General features: G+C 43.8%; 1 protein-coding gene across 1 annotated transcript in view; it reads left to right on the forward strand.

Annotated features, from left to right (window-relative positions):
* Positions 1-10,986, forward strand: part of KIF3C (kinesin family member 3C) — a 35,840-nt gene extending 24,854 nt beyond the window's left edge. The window contains 3 exon segments of the mRNA NM_001078155.1: positions 7,822-7,930; positions 8,090-8,262; positions 8,500-10,986. Coding sequence (NP_001071623.1) covers positions 7,822-7,930; positions 8,090-8,262; positions 8,500-8,596 — 379 coding nt within the window. The 3' untranslated portion in view covers positions 8,597-10,986.
* Positions 10,987-20,484: the final 9,498 nt, after the last annotated feature.

Here is a 20,484-nt window from a genome sequence, read left to right on the forward strand (position 1 = left end):
CCTCTATTTCTTTGCATTGATCACTGAAGAAGGCTTTCTTATCTCTTCTTGCTATTCTTTGGAACTCTGCATTCAGATGTTTATATCTTTCCTTTTCTCCTTTGCTTTTCGCTTCTCTTCTTTTCACAGCTATTTGTAAGGCCTCCCCAGACAGCCATTTTGCTTTTTTGCATTTCTTTTCCATGGGAATGGTCTTGATCCCTGTCTCCTGTACAATGTCACGAACCTCATTCCATAGTTCATCAGGCACTCTATCTATCAGATCTAGGCCCTTAAATCTATTTCTCACTTCCACTGTATAATCATAAGGGATTTGATTTAGGTCATACCTGAATGGTCTAGTGGTTTTCCCTACTTTCTTCAATTTAAGTCTGAATTTGGCAAGAAGGAGTTCATGGTCTGAGCCCCAGTCAGCTCCTGGTCTTGTTTTTGCTGACTGTATAGAGCTTCTCCATCTTTGGCTGCAAAGAATATAATCAATCTGATTTCGGTGTTGACCATCTGGTGATGTCCTTGTATAGAGTCTTCTCTTGTGTTGTTGAAAAACCATACACAGACTTAAAAAAATTAAAACAGCTATCTTAAAATAGCACATGTTAAATAATATTTAGAGTAGATACCAGTAACAGCTTGTAAAATAGAAGAAGTCCTCTACTTGGTATCTTTGCTTACTGTTGATTTATTCCCTCTCCTGCCTAGTAAGGCACCTGGAGAAGGACATGGCAACCCACTCCAATATTCTTGCCTGGAGAATCCCAGGGATGGAGGAGCCTGGTTGGCTGCTGTCTGTGGGGTCGCACAGAGTCGGACACAACTGAAGCGACTTAGCAGCAGGAGCAGCAGCCTAGTAAGGCAAAGAGATAAAGATTCAGTGTTTTCTTTGTCATTGGGAAGCCTAAAAATTTGGCTCATTCCTCAAAAGCTGCTTGCTTTAGCTTATTCTGTAGTGTTTTCATTTCCATAACTTTTTTGGAAGAACCAGTGTACATACCCTGTTAGCTTAAATCTGCATAGAGTTGTTCACCAGCCCGCATTTGTATGTCTCCATTAGCAGCTTTCTGACTGGATCCCAAATGGACTGTGTTTCCATAAAATTTTATATTAAAATTGTAAACATATAAATACTTTCACAAGCTTTTTCAAAGTTACAGTTAAGTATATTCACAACCATGCTATTTCATACAGAATCTGTATGTACCTCTTCGGAATGCAGAGTATATATTTTGTGTAGAAAATAATCTGGGTAAGGGTAAAAAGTATTAAGGCAATTGTGACATCCCAGTGTTCTCCACTGTACTTAAATACGGTTGATATAAACAGGTATTATAGATTTCTTTAAGAAAAAATTCCAATAAATAAATTACTTCAAAAAGACTTATTAATAAATACCAGGTAGTCAACTACATGCTATTCTGAATTACTGCTCCAAATTATTTTCTTTTTTAATGTCACCTGTCCATTGTCTGATAACTGCAATAAATAATATTTATCTCAGAGCTTTTAAAAAATCACAAAAATACAACAGAGAAGTAGTAACAGATCTAGGAAGATTTTTATGAAAGCAATTTTTTTCCATAGCAGTTGGTGGTTAAAGTAAAAACACTTTCCTCCTAATTGGAATTCCCAAGTGAGATAATGACTCAGCACAGAGCGCCCCAGGGTAGCATCCTGGTGTCAGAGTCGTTGGCCTGGATCTGTGCCCCAAGCCCCTCCTTTCACAGCCAGAGAGGGGAGGGCCTTGGATGCAGCTTCCCCCGTTTCGGGGAGCTCTGGGGCCTGAGACTGTGGAACAAGCTGCCTCTCTGGGAGGACTGGGTCCCACTGTTTGCAGTATAACTTGATCAGGGCCGAGAACCTCTTCTGTCCCAAAACACTTAACTAATGAAGGCATTGTCCCGATTGCTCAATTCACCTGTGGAGTATTCCGCTTCACTTTGGCCTGTGGCGTTCTGGGGATGAGACACTGAAGGCTGCTCAAAATGAGAGGACAAAAGCATTGTTGCAAAGAAATTACCTAAAGTCACGCTGTCCCTCTAGAAACCTTTTGCTGGAAAAAACCTTTCCTCTCCTCCTTTAGCTGCAGGCATCTACCCCCACACTCTTCCCTGCGCTTCTTTCTAAAACAAGGAGTTATTGTTGGGGAGCTCTTGAAACACAGTCATATCAACTTATTTTGGAAGTCTGTCCCTTTTTCTTTTTTCTCCACTGTCTCTCGCTGATATACAATAATTTCAGGTGAGGTCTGTTCCACAATCGCAAATAATTTTGGGTATTTTGAAAAGAAAATTATTTTGGTTACTTTGAAAAGAAAATCTTGGCAGCCACCTTCAACCATCACAGTTTTACAAGTAGAACCTTTTATGTTTGGCTTCTCATAATGGACTTTGTTTTTAATTGCATTTATACACAACTGTCTTCTAAGGGTTGTATACTTGGCAGTGTCTATAGCCTATGGTTTACAGTTCAAAAATTCTATTTGTAACTTTAGCCCTTTGCTGTTTGCATTCCTGGCCGCTCTAGATTCTTTTCAGAGTGTCATGGTGCAGTAGAAAGAGACTGGATTTGGGATGTAGAACATTCGGAATTCTGGTCCCTGCTCTGCCTTGAGAAGGTTTCTTAACTTCTCTGAACCCAAGTTTCTTCACCTGCAAAGTCAGGATGATGAAACAAAAATCCCTGCAGGACTGTCAAGATTGAAATGAAATAATGCACGTGTGTCTGTGTGTGTTGGGGAGGTGGGGGGCTGTTCTAGGCCACTACCTCGCACAGAGGAGATGGTCCATAAATGGTTGCTATCATACCAGGAGGCCAACATGATGATTTGGGGACTCCAGAGAAACCAGTTTGTCACCATCTCTTACAAGTGCCATAGAAGGGAAGTTTGATTTGTTGCTTTTGTTTTAGATTTTGATTTTTAAATCAGGCTGCCTCCAAGTTTAGAGAGAGCATTCCTTGCTCTAAACAGAATAAGGATAGAAGGTTAAGCTGGTTTTGTTACAGAGGCAAAGTTTACCTCAGTCAGAACATTCTCTAGTTGAGTCCCTAGATTTGTTCCCAGGCCTGTGAAAACTGAAAAAGAATCTGAAAAAAGAAGTTTTTGCCTTCCCAGGCAGGCGGTGAGCCATGCAGAGGGGCCGTGGGAAGGGGGCACGGGGAGTTTAGATGTGCTAAGGGACGCTGCAAGGTGGACAGCTGACCTACAGGGAAGGGGGTACCTGATCGATCATGGAGAAAAGTCAGATTTGCTGTGGTGGGTGCTTGTAAAGGATGGATGTGCAAGGAGAAAACATACCCTGTGATGTTGACTGCTGGTTTTCAGAACAGAAGAAAGGTATGGTGAGCAGACAGCTGGCAATGAGATTGGGATCAGCCTCTGAGATGGGACTGATATTTTTAATATTAAGGGGAGAATATATATAATCTTGTGATAGAAGCTATGTGGAGAGAGGGTCCTAAGAGAACTCTGAGGATCTACTAAGCACAGGATAACTGCTGTGGCTTTCTTTCGGGAGGGGTGGATACTCCAGAGCCAGGCCTCCATTCTGGGCTGTCAGCCACAACCTGCTTACTACAGAGGGATCAATCATGGAAAGTAGGCCTGGGGCAGAGAGAGAGGAGATGGGAAGTTTGGTGTCCCAATTACAGACTCCCCTCCCCCACCCCCTTCTTCCCTCCTGCCGCCCAGAATAGCCCTGGCATCTTTATTGGGTCAGGCTGCCAATTCACACTGATCCACGGCTCTGCTCGTCCAGCCCTGTTCACTTGTCCCATTCCCAGAGCCTGCAGCCTTCGAGGCACGCCGAGGCCCAGACAGTTGTGTGTGCGCTCCTGAAAGACAGAGTGGTGTCCTAAAAGGAGCATTTGGGAAGGTTCCGTTCCCAGTCTCTTTCTAGTTGTATGACTTTGGGCGCACAAGGCATTTCACTTTTCTGAGCCTCAGTCTCCTTGTCTGTCCCATCTGAACCTCAGGAGGTTGTTGTAAAGTTTGAATGAGATGCACCTTATAAATGATAAGCTATTATTTTACTGATTTTCCTGCTCCTCTCCGCCAAAAGCCGCCTCCCCACCTCTCAGAGGGTCCGCAGCAGCAGAGCAAGCTGGGGCTTCTACAGCCTCCTCCTTCCTTCCTTTTCATCTGTGAAGAGGGGTTGATGGGAACCCCAAGTGGAGTCCAGCATTCTTGTAGATAAAACCTGAGACTATGGTTCTTCACTATTGCTGTGCAGAAGGCTGGCATTGTTCTGCCAGGGCCTGCACGGTTTGTTCTCCTAGTCAAGGACAGAATGTCCTATCTCTGAGTTACTCAGCCTGTTTCTTCTCTTCTGTCTGCCTTTTGGCTTTTTGCGTTGCTCGTTCGTATCCCTGCTTGAAATTAGCAAGTGGAGCTGAGAATAAATAATCATCACAGCTGCCACGTAGTGAGCCCTTGCCGTGTATGGTGCTATGTGCTTGTCTTGTTAATCTCAGCAGTTCTGTAGGATGGTGATGAGATATCTGAAGCTCAGAGATAATAAGCTGCTTCCCAAGGTAACAAAGCCTAGGGGGTAGAGCCAACATTCAAACTTGGATCTGCCTGACTATAAACCCTGTTAATTTTTTAGTGGAAATAACTGTCTTGTTTTCTTTCCTATTTGTATTTGTTTTGAATAATCAAATACCTCACACTCATTAGGTTGCTGAGAGTAAAAAGTCTAACATAGTATGAGTTGGCCAGAATATACAGCAATGGGAACGTTCTTGTCAGTATGTAGCCACTTAGGCAATACCTAGTAAAACTGGAGATGCACGTTGGAACCATGCCCTTCCTGGGTATATACCCCAAAGAAACTGTTGAATATATACTTAAAGATACCTGTACATGCAGAAATCTTTACAACAGCACTGTGTTAAATAGAAAGGGAGAGAGAAAAAGGAAGTGACCTAGATGTCCATCAATAAGGGAATATATAAAAAACATAAAATGCTATATTGAAACCTTAAGATAATCAATATAGTTAAATTGTAATCATCTAATCTAGAGCAGTATGGATAAATATAAAAGACATGTTTGGGCACACAAAAAATGTATCTGTACTATACAGTACAAAATTTAGAAATAGGCATACAATACTATGTATGTTGTTTATGAATATATACATATATAAGTAAATATAAAAACATGCCTGACATTAATAATCACCAAATTCAAGAGAGGGATTAATTCTGGAGAAGGAAAGTCTTAAAAACTGTGCCTACATTTTACTTCTCAAAAAAGATTTGATGTTAAGTATAACAAAATGTTAAGATTTAGCAAAACTGAATGGTAGGTAAACATATATTATTTTCTGTGCTTTTCTGAGTATTTGAAATAACTTATTAGATATAAACTTATACATTTTAAAGATTGTAAAGCCATCCAAAGACCATTACTATTAACATTTCATTGAATATCCAAACTTCTAAGCATCCACATATATGTACACACTTCTTTAAAATCAAAACAAATTTCATTTTTTATTTGCTTTTTTACTTAATATGTTGTAGAAATCTTTTCATGGCTACATAAAGCCAAAAACAATATGACTGCATAATATTCCTTCACGTGACTGAATAATAATTTAACTTGTCCATCCTGGTGCACATGTAGTTTGTTTCTAATTGTTTGCACTTGTAAATAATATTGCAGCAAACATCCCAAATTTTTGACCCATTCTCTGATTATTTCCTTAGGGAAATTCCTAGGAATGGGAATTTGGGTCAAAGAATATGCATGTTTTAAAAGCCAAGCCTAAGTTTTGTTTGTTTTATAAGTAATAGCTTTATTGAGATATAAACCATATATAAAGTTCACCATTTTAAAGTATGTTCTTCAGTGGATTTTAGTATATTCACAGTTATGTAATAACGCCACTGTCTAATTCCAGAACATTTTCATCACTCCAAAAAGAAACCTCAAACCCATTAGCTCCCTAGTGTCCCCATCCCTAGAAAACCACTAGTCTATCCACTTTCTGTCTCTATGGACTTGCCTATTCCAGATAGTTCATATAAATGGAATATTACAACATGTGGTCTTTTATATCTACTGTCTTTCACTTAGCAAAATGTTTTCAAGGTTCTTCCACATTGTAGCATGCATCAGTCCTTCATTCCTTTTTGTTGCTGAATAATATTCCATTCTATGATATTCCACATTTTGTTTATTTTTCATAAATGAATAGTCATTTGGGTTATTTCTACTTTTTGGCTATTATGAATAATTATTCTTTGAACATTCATGTACAAGGTTTTGTAGGGCATATGTTTTCAGTTTTCTTGACTATGTACCTCTAGTAATGGAAGTACCAGGTCATATGGTAACTCCATGTTTAACTTTTTGAAGAACCGCTATGCTGTTTGCAAAGAGGCTGCATCATTTTATATTCCCACCAACAATGCCTGGAGGGTCCAATTTCTCTGTATTTTCACCAACATGTGTTATTATCTGTCTTCAGGATTATAGTTATCCTAGTAGCTAATGAGATATCATGAAGTGGTATCTGACTGTGGGTTTGATTTGTATTTTCATAATAACTAATAGTGTTGAGCATCTTTTCATGTGCTTATTGGCCATTATATATTTTCTTTGGAGGAATGGCTATCCATATCCTTTGTCCAGTTTTAAACTGGATTATTTGTGTTTTTATTGTTGATTTATAAGAGTTATTTATAGATTCTAAATACAACTCATATATCACATGGATGATTTGCAGATAATTTCTCCCATTTTATAAGGTCATGAAGATTTACTCCTTTGTTTTACCTAAGAGTCTTATAGGTTTAACACTTACATTGACGTCTATGATTAATTTTTAAGTTAGTTTTTTGTATATGGTACAAGGGAAGAATCCAACTTCATTTTTTTGTGTGTGGCTATCCAACTGTACCTGTGCCATTTGCGGAAGAGACTGTTCATGCCCCATTGAATAGTCTTGGTACCCTTATAGAGAAGCAGTTGCTTGTAATAAATATAAGGGTTTATTTCTAGATTCTTAATTCTGTTCCATTGATCCTTATGTCTTTCCTTATGCCAGTATCATACAGCCTTCATTACTGTAACTTTGTAATTTTTAATTTTTTTATTAATGTATAGTTAAATTACAATGTTGTAATAAGTTTTGAGGGGCTTCCCTTATAGCTCAGTGGGTAAAGAATCTGCCTGCAATGCAGGAGACCCGGGTTCAATCCCTGGGTCAGGAAGATCCCCTGGAGAAGGAAATGACAGCTCACTCCAGTATTCTTGTCTGGAGAATCCCATGGACAGAGGAGCCTAGAAGGCTACAGTCCATGGGGTTGCAAAAGAGGGACACAACTTAGCGACTAAACCACCACCAATAAGTTTTGAAACTGGAAAAATGTGAATCTTCTCCCTTTGTTCTTTTTCAAGATTGTTTTGGCTATTTTGGAACTCTTGCATTTCAAGCCTAAGTTTCTAATCATTTTATTGTGTTAAAACCTATGAAAAAAAATGAAAAGCAGAACCACTAATTAATGGTTTTGTGTAGTATGTGAAGTCAGTCTGTGAGTCTGACAGCTAAAATAAGATTGGATTGCCTTTCTTCATTCCAGTCTTCAGTCAGACCTTTTCACTGTGGGAAAAAATGGAAGCAACAAGAGTGAAGAATTGTCTTCTTGTGTTATTACTCTTTTGAGTTGTCAGATTGTTTTAGAGCAAAGAGAAGCAAATTCCAGAACTCGCAGTCTGTGGGGCCTCCTGACTACCTGAATGATATGTAAGCCTTCATATCACTCTCCCTTTGTGTTCAGAGGAAATTGATTTAAAATATAGCCTTTTCCCTACAGCAATAGCAGCCAAATGAAGAAGCGGCCAACTTCTGCGGTGGGCTACAAGAGGCCGATCAGCCAGTATGCTCGGGTTGCCATGGCAATGGGGTCCCACCCCAGGTACAGGGTAAGAAGCTGGGAAATAGAAAGGGTGGGTGGATGCTTGCAACTGCTGCTTCCTCTACCTGCCTCATCACCCTTGCTACTCCCATTATCTCCCCGAATGCCCAGAAGATGCTGGCCATCAGGACCAGTGCTCACCTTTGGCCTCATATTCCCACCGCAGGCTGAGAACATCATGTTTCTGGAGTTGGATGTGTCTCCGCCAGCAGTCTTTGAGATGGAATTCTCTCATGACCAAGACCAAGACCCCCGTGCACTACACATGGAGAGGCTCATGCGGTTGGACAGCTTTCTGGAAAGACCTTCCACGTCTAAAGTCCGGAAGTCCAGATCCTGGTCAGTACCATCATGGTCAGAGTGGGCAATGGACTTAGCGTGGAAACCACAGTTGGTGAGGTGGGAGCTGGTGGATGTTGAGGAGGGTTGTGGTTGTACCCAAAGGGCGTGAAGGGAGACTGATAATTGGGGCTGCAGGGGCTGAGTTCCTACAGCGACAGGATGAGGGAAAGAAAAGTTCTTACTTTTTCTGTTTCCTGCACCCCCAACCCCCCAACCTCATCCACACCCCTGCAGGTGCCAGAGTCCTCAGCGGCCTCCACCTCCCACCGCACACGCCTCGCTGGCCGCCTCTGCTGCTCTGCGCCCCACGACAGTGCTCGACCACGAGTGACCACCTTCCGTCGGGCTTGCCCCGTCCCCCCCGCCCAGACCCCCAGGGACGGGGTGGCCAACCCTGGCTCATCTCGCTGCCGCTCGGTGTGCGTGCGTGCGTGTGCGTGTGTGGGCGCATGTGCGTGTGCGTATGTTGGGGGGGACCCCGGCAGGCGTGCCTCTGCCGGCTCTTAGCCTCCTTTATTTAATTAATGTTATTTATTCGTGGAACTCAATTCGTGTGGGAAAGGAGCCCTCGCCTGACCCTGCCGTGCTCACCGCCCAGCCACCTCCTCCTCTTGACTTTAGATCCCACCCCGCTGCCCCAGTCAGACCTCATTCTCCTTCTGGTCAGTTGTGCCCAGAAGGGAAGACGCAGGTGCCTGTGTGTATTTTTTTCTACCTGGCTTGTCCCGGAATCTGCCATCTCCTCCTGTGCCGCTGATGAGCAGCTGCTGAGCGCTTTCTGGGACTAGAGAAATACAAGATGTGTGCTGAGGACAGAAGACATCCATCTTGCTTATGGTGAGCGTGTGCTCCTGGCGGAGGGAGAGCCCCCCCTCTCCGCTTTCCAGGCTTCAAACAGCCTCTTTCCGCTTCTCGGGCTCCTTATCAAGGACTCCAGTGACTCCATCCGCACAGCCCATGCTTTTCAGCTTTGGCAAGAACTCATGGCTTCCCGAACTGCTTCCTGCCCACCTTCCCAACTCGGGGAAGGGAACTGTGAACCGACCAGTCGCTGCCTCCTGGGGACCTCCGGGACATGGAACAGTAATGGAGACGGTGTGGACAGTCATCAAGGGACCGTCCATTTGTTTCCGTTCCCTCTGAGAAGTCATTTTGGCCGACAAGGAATCAGGCCAACTCTCCATCTTTGAGATGCTGCTTCTTCCAGCCCTCATCATTCCCTGCAGCTGCCTGTATCCCCACTACTAGTAGGAGGATCAGTGTCCTCCCTCTGGCTAAACAAAGGTACCGGTATTTGATGCTTCTCCCGGCTCATGGAGCACAGGAGATGGAGACCCAGGCACAACCCACCAACTCTGCCCATTGCCCCTGTCCCTGAATCACATTTGTTGGGCACTGTTTTGTTGACAAGACTGACCCTTCAGCATTGTGCAAATTGGTCCCTAAGGAAATCCTCTCACTTCCCTTTGTGACATCCCAAGATGTCTCCGGGTATCTCGGGTAAATTTCTACCAAAAAGAAAGATTAATTTTCATTGACTTACCTTTTAAGTGTGTATTTTGGTGGAAGAGTGAAGAGGTAGTCATGAATGAAAACACATAGTTTGGGACTGCAAAACGACCTAATATGAAGTCTCCAGTTACTAGAATATGAGGAGTTTAGTCACTGGGGAAAGGCATGAAGCTGACAGGGCTGCCTGAAATTTGGTGTGTGGGAGGTGGCGGTGGGGATTGGCTACCTGGTTATTCTCTTTCCATCAGGAAATGAACCCTTCTTGCACACAGCTCAATTTCTGCTCTGAGGACCAAGCTGTGGTTTGGTTTACTTGAATGATGCTGTCATTGCTGCTGTAACTATGACACCAGGTGGTTGGGCCATTCATTTTCCACTGACTCCTGGCCTTCAGGTCAACAACATTTTTCATCAGAGCCCAGAAGATGGTTTGAGACAAGGGTTTCAGATCAGAGATTTGGCTATGGCTAGGACAGGAGTGGCGTGTAGAAATTTTCCAGGTGGCCTGGGCACAGAGGGACCTCCAGGCCTGTGTTGAGCAGCCTCTCCCACTGACCTCTTTCTTGTTTGTGGGTGAAGCCTCACATGTTATCCTTGTTCATCACTTGGACACATCAACTCTGCATTGTCTGCTCACTTGACCCTCACAGTCTTATAGCACAATGTACCCAACTTCCCCACCCCCAGTCGGAGGGCTGGGCCCAAGGTGTGGTCAGAGGAGGAGCTCCTGCCTGCAGTTTTGTGTATGTGTGTGTGTGTGTGCGTGTGTTTGTGTGTATGTGCGTTTACCTCCACAGGGGACACTTTACACTCCGTGTAAGATATGCTGGGAACAGGGCCACCGGGGTGGCTGGATCTCAGTCTCTCTGTCTCTTTCTCTTCTTTTCCTTTTGATGTATCCAACACTTGGTTGACAAAGTAAGGGCCTTGATTAGGACCAAATTTCCATGTCTGTTGCTATGGTCTTTATTTAGGACAGCGATTAACAATGCAGTGGCCCGTTCTTTTCACTCTATACAGTTGACGATACAGGACATATGTAATATATAAATATATATATAAAACATTACCCTCTGTCTCCTTGGCTTAGGATGAGATCTCTCTGTCAAGCTGAAATGCACCTGCAGCTCAGTGCTGCCAGCAGCCTGCAGGCCCCAGCCCTGTTCAAATTAACACAGTCGATAATAAAGGAATGAGTATCGTTACAAAGTTGCTTGCCTGCCTTCTCTTCCTTGACTCTTTCTACGTTTCTTTTTTATGGTCTCCCTTCTTTCTCTTCCTTGGTTTTTTCCCAGAGGGGTTCAAGAGTATTTGGAGCCCAGCAGGAGTGATCAGCACCTGGGAACACTGGCTACTTCATAACAGGGGCTCCATCTAAGCAGTGGGGCCAAAGGGACGGGTCGGGCTCTAGGCTGAAGCCTGTGCCTGAGTTATGGCAGCAGCTGTTCGTGTTCTAGGCTAGCAGTCCCCTCCCAGTTCGAGTATGAGCAGATTTCAGAACTGCCTAGATGCTGTCCACATTAGCTGTCAGTATCATTTCACAGCTCTGCCCCTTCTGTTTCTCTGTTTATCAGCCAAGAGAGATTAAAACAGGCAATAATGTGGGAAAAGCACACCCGTATGCCTGGCACATGGTGGGTACTGAATTAAAATAATTAAAAACTAGCTTTCCCTCACCCTGTCTTCCCAGGGCCTCTTTTCCTCCCTCTGAGTTCGTCTGCTGGCTCCCTGTAGTGTGGCAGTCTTATAGGAAATGAGAAGTAGTTGCTGCTAAAAAATGTAAAGCCCAGGGAGTTGCCTGGCAGTCCAGTGGTGGGGCCCAGGTTAGATCACTGGCCAGGGAACTAAGATCCCACAGGCCCCATGGCACAGCAAAAATAAAATGGTGACACTGATGGTTTCCTGCAGGGGCCTCCTTCCTTTGCACTGGGCTCCAGCCCTGAGATCTAAGGGGGTTCTAGGGCTCTGCTGCTTTAGGGATTTGTCAGGTATTTTTAGGTATCAATAATTTGCTATCATGCTAAGTTGCTTCAGTAGTGTCTGACTCTGTGACCCTATGGACTGTATCCCCCCAGGCTCCTCTGTCCAAGAGGTATGGACTGTAGCCCGCCGGGCTCATCTGTCCAAGGCATTCTCCAGGCAAGAATACTGGAGCGGGTTGCCATGACCTCCTCCAAAGGATCTTGCTGACCCAGGGATCGAATCAGCGTCTCTTATGTCTCCTGCATTGACAGGCAGGTTCTTTACTACTGGTGCCACCACCTGGGAAGCCCAATCTTTATACATCTATTGTTCTCCCAGGTAGGAGTTATTGTCCCTAGTTTACAGGTGAGATATATGGAAATTAACTAACTTGGCTAAAGATGTGGGCTTAGTGATGAGGCTGTGAAGCCTGTAATTTTTGATTCTGTGCCTCATCTCATTAGCCCATCTGCACCTCGGAACTGATAGGCACCCTACATGTTCTACAAGTAGTGCAAGCCTGGGACAAAAGGGAAGAGTGGTGGGAATAAACCAAATCTCCAGACCCTTATCCTTGAGATCCTGTTTTAAAGCCACTCATTCCTCCTATTAGCTGTGGGCTCACTTGAGTGGCTGAGCTAGGTGGTTCCAGAATTCCAGTGAAACAGCCAGAGGGCAGAAGCTTACCCTTGGCTGGAGTCTCTTGGAGACAGCTTTGTTGTTGATAAGGCAACTGCCAGGTTTCTCTTCTTCCTTCATGGCTGGGCACCTGATCTCCACAGAGTCTCTTCTTTGTGTTTTCAGTTGCCTAAGGCTGAGTGTGTGTTAATTAGAACTCTTCCCCACAACTAAAGATTCACTTAAGCTGGCCTGAGCAAAATAAGGACACTCAGAAGCATGCTGTGGACCCCCAAGGGTAAGGACAGACTGCGTTCTCAGGAATAACCTAGTACCAGGGGCTCAGACCCCACAAGGACCCTCTCTATCTCACTGCACTTCTGTCTGTGTGAGGTGCATGATCTCCTCAGCTGCTCCAGGCCGGGACTTAGGAAATACATCTGCCAACAGCTGTGTTTACATGACTTAATCATTCAGAGAGACTTAAAGTCCCAGTGCCAACTTCCTGGGAATGTGATTCCAATTCAGTGGTTTAGGTCCGATAGATGGGAACATGATATATGAATGTGACCTCCAAGAGTCCTAGTTCTGTAACCACACGTACATGGGGTGATGATGGTAGAAACATATTCCTCACAAATGTTGGCGGGGGTAGCAGTCAGGGTGGAGTATGCTCCGGGCAGTCAACAAAACAGATGTTCACAACCAGTGTATCCATCACACAGAATGGCTTAAGAAAAATTTGCTCTGGGATCATCTTTTTCTTTTTTTTCCTGTCTATTTTTCTTATAACCTGCACTAAAATTACCACCCTCAGAGATTCTGCCTTATTACCTCTAGGATAGATCTATATGGTGGACACTGCAGTTTGCCTTTCCAATATCCATTCTTCCCTTCTTCTTTACTTACACAATAATTTTGTTCAAGGAGGGCAGTGCATCTAACTGAAAATACTCATATTCTCAGACTCTGTGCAGCGATGACACCCCTAGGGCATGGTTTTGGCCAAGGAGATGTAAGTGGAAGTCAGCTAGAGATTTCTGGAAATGTTTTTGTTTTTCCTGAACACCCAGTTTTCCTCTTCCTGCCTAGAATTCAAACACACCTCCTGAAGTACATTCTTCACTGAAAAAAAAAAAAAACATTTATTGAGCACCTGTGACCCTTGTATTCTAAGTTCTGTTCCAAGTGCTTGGTGTACATCAGTGAACAGGGCAGACAGAAGCCCCTGTCTTCATGGTGCTTAACTCTAGGATGGGGAGAATGACATAAACAAGAAAAACCTCTTGTAGGTTCGGGTGATATGTATGACCACAAAAAAGCAGAGAAAGGAGACGGGGAGCTCTAGGTACTGATGGCAGTGGTAATGGAGGTGGTGATGGTGGGTTGTAGCCATTCCCTTAGTCACTTATTAAGAAGGTGACATTGGAATAGAGTCTTGAAAGACACAAGGAAGTGGACTCCAGGAGAGAGAAAGCAAATGCAAACTTCATAGATGAGAGTGTGTCAGACTTGTTCAAGGAGCAGCAGCCACATTGCAACCTTGAGGCAACAAGCATAACAAGTAAAGATTTATGGAGTGGAGAGACCATGAGACCAAGTCCTTGGGTGGCGGGGGAGGACAGGGGGTTGTGCTGCTGCACCAGCTTGAGTCTGTCTACTTCTAGACTTCTAATGGTGCCAGACAAACCCCCAGAGGTTTAAGCCAGTGTTAGGGGGATTTGCCAGGGATCTGCTTGTGAGAAAAGCACCTCCAACTGATTCCAGTGAAAACTCACTCAAGTCCGAGAAAGGTGGCTGAAGCCATTTGTGATTCTGAGTCATGCATGGGGCTACCCTTCAAGCACCAAGTCCACCTGCCTGCATAAACACCAGAACTGCCCTTGAGGGTGGTAAAGGCAAAGGACATAGAGGGCAGTTCAGAGCCCCTGTGCTCAACCACATGCCCCCTCTTCCAAACCAGTGGAGTGAGGTGGTGAGGGGCTGCTACCTTGTTTGGGCTAGAAGACTAAAGTGATTATTTGTTAATATCCAAAACTCCCTTTTTGCAATATTGAAGGAAATGGCAACCCTCTCCAGTGTTCTTGCCTGGAGAATCTCAGGGACGGGGGAGCCTGGTGGGCTGCCGTCCATGGGGTCGCACAGAATTGGACATGACTGAAGTGACTTAGCAGCAGCAGCAGCACACCCAGAAAAGGAAAGTAATTTCCCCAAAGTCACATGAATGGTGTGCAAGCTGGGCCTGGGGAGCATAAGGACTTGTTTTCTAGACACACTATGTTTTTTTGTGTTCTTAAAAAATAATTTAAAACTTGTAGAAAAGTTGTAAGAATCACACTAAGAACTCCCCTATACTCTTAGCAATGGCAACCCACTCCAGTACTCTTGGCCGGAAAATCCCATGGACGGAAGAGCTTGGTAGGCTGCAGTCCATGGGGTTGCTAAGAGTCGGACACAACTGAGTGTCTTCACTTTCACTTTTCACTTTCATGCATTGGAGAAGGAAATGGCAACCCACTCCAGTGTTGTTGCCTGGAGAATCCCAGGGACGGGGGAGCCTGGTGGGCTGCCGTCTCTGGGGTTGCACAGAGTCGGACACGACTGAAGCGACTTAGCAGCAGCAGCAGCATATTCTAAGCCCAGAGATCCTGTTCGAATTTTGCCAGCTGTCCCAAGAATGACCTTTATAGCAAAAGGATCCAATCCAGGATCATGTGTTGTATTTAACTGTCATGTCTCTTTAGTCTTCTTCTTGATCTTTACACCTACCTTAACGTTCTTTAATGTTACAGGCCAGTCAATTTGTAGACTGTCCCTCAATTCAGATTTGTCTGAAATCTCCCTTGATTAGAGTCAGGTGATGCACAGAAGTGATGCTGTGGTCCTTTCATTGTATCCCGTCAGATGGAACATGATGACATTGCTTTGTCCTGTACTGATAATGTTCAGTTTGATCACTTACTAAGGTGGTGTCTGCCAGGCTTCTCTACTGTAAAGCAGTCACCCTTTATCCATTTGTAAGTAATAAGCATCTTGTGAGGAGGTACTGTGAAGTTATGTAAACATTCCACTGCTCTAAATTTCACCCATGGTTTTAATATCCATTGATAATTTCCTGCTTGAATGAACTATTGTTATATGGTTGACAAACAGTGGCCTTAAAATTCCATTATTTTTCCTATATTTATTAGTTGACATTAATGTGTTAGAAATTTGCTTTCTCTTCTCCTTATCTGGTTTTTGCTTATTTATATCAGTATGGACTCATGGATTCTTTTGATATTCATAGAATTGTAATCCATCATTACTATGAGTTTCTTTTTTTTTTTTTTTAACTGTGAGTTGTTTTGACACTCAGATTATCCCAGATTTGATCAGTGGCAGTGCCATCAAGCTGGCTTCTGTGTCCTTTTGAAATTAATGTTCCTGTTATATATATATTTAAATTTCTTTATTTATTTAGCTGTGTAGGGTTTTAGTTGCAGCCTGTGAGCTTAGTTGCCCTTAAGCATATGGGATCTTGGTTTCCCTAATCAGGGGTCAAACCTGCATTCCTTGTATTGGAAGGCAGATTCTTACCCACTGGACCACCAGGGAGTCCCAAATGTTCTCACTATGTTTTAATACATCCTTTCAGTTCAGTTCACTCGCTCAGTCGTGTCCGACTCTTTGAGACCCCATGAACCGCAGCATGCCAGGCCTCCTTGTCCATCACCAACTGCCGGAGTCCGCCCAAAACTATGTCCATTGTGTTGGTGATGCCATCCAACCATCTCATTCTCTGTGGTCCCCTTCTCCTCCTGCCCGCAATCTTTCGCAGCATCAGGGTCTTTTCAAATGAGTCAGCTCTTCTCATCATGTGGCCAAAGTATTGGAGTTTCAGCTTCAACACCAGTCCTTCCAATGAACACCCAGGACTGATCTCCTTTAGGATGGACTGGTTGGATCTCCTTGCAGTCCAAGGGAATCTCAAGAGTTTTCTTCAACACCACAATTCAAAAGTATGAATTCTTCGGTGCTCAACCTTCTTCACAGTCCAACTCTCACATCCATTCATGACCACTGGAAAAACCATAGCCTTAACTAGACGGACCTTTGTTGACAAAGTAATGTCTCTGCTTTTTAATATGCTGTATAGGTTGGTCATAACTTTCCTTCCAAGGACTAAGCGTCTTTTAATTTCATGGCTGCAGTCACCATCTGCAGTGATTTTGGAGCCCCCCAAAATAAAGTCAGCCACTGTTTCCACTGTTTTCCCATCTATTTGCCATGAAGTGATGGGACTGGATGCCATGATCTTAGTTTTCTGAATGTGAGCTTTAAGCCAACTTTTTCCACTCTCCTCTTTCACCACAGCGGTAAAGAATCTGCCTGCAATGCAGGAGCCACAGGAGACTCAGGTTCGATCCCTGGGTCAGGAAGATTCCCTGGAGAGGGAAATGGCAACCCACTCCAGTATACTTGCCTGGAGAATCCTATGTTCAGGGGAGCCTGGTGGGTTATAGTCCACGGGCTCACAAAGAATCGGACATGACTGAGCAACTTGTCACATAGCACACGGGGCTGCCACCCTGCTCAGCTGTCCTTTTCACATGAGTACCAATATCTCTGGGAGGCCATGGTCTGCATAGCCATGTTTAATGACCAGATTGTGAAGGAGGGAGGCAGAAGAGGATGGAACTGGATGGTGTGGAGGGAGAGGGAGACACATTATATTTGAATCAAAAACCTTCCAGTACTTTATATTTTAGAACTAACACCCAAAAAAGATGTCCTTTTGATTACCAGATCAGATCAGTCGCTCAGTTGTGTCCGACTCTTTGCGACCCCATGAATCGCAGCACGCCAGGCCTCCCTGTCCATCACCAATGCCCAGAGTTCACTCAGACTCATGTCCATCGAGTCAGTGATGCCATCCAGCCATCTCATCCTCTGTCATCCCCTTCTCCTCCTGCCCCCAATCCCTCCCAGCATCAGAGTCTTTTCCAATGAGTCAACTCTTCACATGAGGTGGCCAAAGTACTGGAGTTTCAGCTTTAGCATCATTCCTTCCAAAGAAATCCCAGGGCTGATCTCCTTCAGAATGGACTGGTTGGATCTCCTTGCAGTCCAAGGGACTCTCAAGAGTCTTCTCCAACACCACAGTTCAAAAGCATCAATTCTTCGGCGCTCAGCCTTCTTCACAGTCCAACTCTCACATCCATACATGACCACAGGAAAAACCATAGCCTTGACTAGACGAACCTTTGTTGGCAAAGTAATGTCTCTGCTTTTGAATATGCTATCCAGGTTGATCATAACTTTCCTTCCAAGGAGTAAGCGCCTTTTAATTTCATGGCTGCAGTCACCATCTGTAGTGATTTTGGAGCCCCAAAAAATAAAGTCTGACACCGTTTCCACTGTTTCCCCATCTATTTCCCATGAAGTGATGGGACCGGATGCCATGATCTTCGTTTTCTGAATGTTGAGCTTGAAGCCAACTTTTTCACTCTCCACTTTCACTTTCATCAAGAGGCTTTTTAGTTCCTCTTCACTTTCTGCCATAAGGGTGGTGTCATCTGCATATCTGAGGTTATTGATATTTCTCCCGGCAATCTTGATTCCAGCTTGGGTTTCTTCCAGTCCAGCGTTTCTCATGATGTACTCTGCATGTAAGTTAAATAAACAGGGTGACAATATACAGCCTTGACCTACTCCTTTTCTTATTTGGAACCAGTCTGTTGTTCCATGTCCAGTTCTAACTGTTGCTTCCTGACCTGCATACAAATTTCTCAAGAGGCAGATCAGGTGGTCTGGTATTCCCATCTCTTTCAGAATTTTCCACAGTTTATTGTGATCCACACAGTCAAAGGCTTTGGCATAGTCAGTAAAGCAGAAATAGATATTTTTCTGGAACTCTCTTGATTTTTCCATGATCCAGCAGATGTTGTCAATTTGATGTCTGGTTCCTCTGCCTTTTCTAAAACCAGCTTGAACATCAGGAAGTTCACGGTTCACATATTGCTGAAGCCTGGCTTGGAGAATTTTGAGCATTACTTTACTAGCGTGTGAGATGAGTGCAATTGTGCAGTAGTTTGAGCAGTCTTTGGCATTGCCTCTCTTTGGGATTGGAATGAAAACTGACCTTTTCCAGTCCTGTGGCCACTGCTGAGTTTTCCAAATTTGCTGGCATATTGAGTGCAGCACTTTCACAGCATCATCTTTCAGGATTTGGAATAGTTCAACTGGAATTCCATCACCTCCACTCGCTTTGTTCGTAGTGATAGCAAGTCAAGAAGGACCTGGAATAACAGGCAAATTTGGCCTTGGAATACAGAATGAAGCAGGGCAAAGACTAATAGAGTTTTGCCAAGAAAATACACTGGTCATAACAAACACCCTCTTCCAACAACACAAGAGAAGACTCTATACATGGACATCACCAGATGGTCAATACTGAAATCAGATTGATTTTATTCTTTGCAGCCAAAGATAGAGAAGCTCTATACAGTCAGCAAAAACAAGACCAGGAACTGACTGTGGCTCAGACCATGAACTCCTTATTGCCAAATTCAGACTTAAATTGAAGAAGTAGGGAAAACCACTAGACCATTCAGGTATGACCTAAGTCAAATCCCTTATGATTATACAGTGGAAGTGAGAAATAGATTTAAGGGCCTAGATCTGATAGATAGAATGCCTGATGAACTATGGAATGAGGTTCATGACATTGTACGGAGACAGGGATCAAGACCATCCCCATGGAAAAGGAATGCAAAAAGGCAAAATGGCTGTCTGAGGAGGCCTTACAAATAGCTGTGAAAAGAAGAGAAGTGAAAAGCAAAGGAGAAAAGGAAAGATATAAGCATCTGAATGCAGAGTTCCAAAGAATAACAAGAAGAGATAAGAAAGCTTTCTTCAGCGATCAGTGCAAAGAAATAGAGGAAAACAACAGAATGGGAAAGACTAGGAATCTCTTCAAGAAAATCAGAGATACCAAAGGAACATTTCATGCAAAGATGGGCTCGATAAAGGACAGAAATGGTATGGACCTAACAGAAGCAGAAGATATTAAGAACAGATGGCAAGAATACACAGAAGAACTGTACAAAAAAGATCTTCACGACCCAGATAATCACGATGGTGTGATCACTGACCTAGAGCCAGACATCCTGGAATGTGAAGTCAAGTGGGCCTTAGAAAGCATCACTACAAACAAAGCTAGTAGAGGTGATGGAATTCCAGTTGAGCTATTCCAAATCCTGAAAGATGATGCTGTGAAAGTGCTGCACTCAGTATGCCAGCAAATTTGGAAAACTCAGCAGTGGCCACAGGACTGGAAAAGGTCAGTTTTCATTCCAATCCCAAAGCGAGGCAATGCCAAAGACTGCTCAAACTACTGCACAATTGCACTCATCTCACACGCTAGTAAAGTAATGCTCAAAATTCTCCAAGCCAGGCTTCAGCAATATGTGAACTGTGAACTTCCTGATGTTCAAGCTGGTTTTAGAAAAGGCAGAGGAACCAGACATCAAATTGCCAACATCCACTGGATCATGGAAAAAGCAAAAGAGTTCCAGAAAAACATGTATTTCTGCTTTATTGACTATGCCAAAGCCTTTGACTGTGTGGATCACAATAAACTGTGGAAAATTCTGAAAGAGATGGGAATACCAGACCACCTGATCTGCCTCTTGAGAAATTTGTATGCAGGTCAGGAAGCAACAGTTAGAACTGGACATGGAACAACAGACTGATTCCAAATAGGAAAAGGAGTTCGTCAAGGCTGTATATTGTCACCCTGTTTATTTAACTTATATGCAGAGTACATCATGAGAAACGCTGGACTGGAAGAAACCCAAGCTGGAATCAAGATTGCCGGGAGAAATATCAATAACCTCAGATATGCGGATGACACCACCCTTATGGCAGAAAGTGAAGAGGAACTAAAAAGCCTCTTGATGAAAGTGAAAGTGGAGAGTGAAAAAGTTGCTTTAAAGCTCAACATTCAGAAAACGAAGATCATGGCATCCGGTCCCATCACTTCATGGGAAATAGATGGGGAAACAGTGGAAACAGTGTCAGACTTTATTTTTTGGGGCTCCAAAATCACTACAGATGGTGACTGCAGCCATGAAATTAAAAGGC

The sequence above is a fragment of the Bos taurus genome, chromosome 11, assembly GCF_002263795.3.
Source record: "Bos taurus isolate L1 Dominette 01449 registration number 42190680 breed Hereford chromosome 11, ARS-UCD2.0, whole genome shotgun sequence".
NCBI lineage: Eukaryota > Metazoa > Chordata > Mammalia > Artiodactyla > Bovidae > Bos > Bos taurus.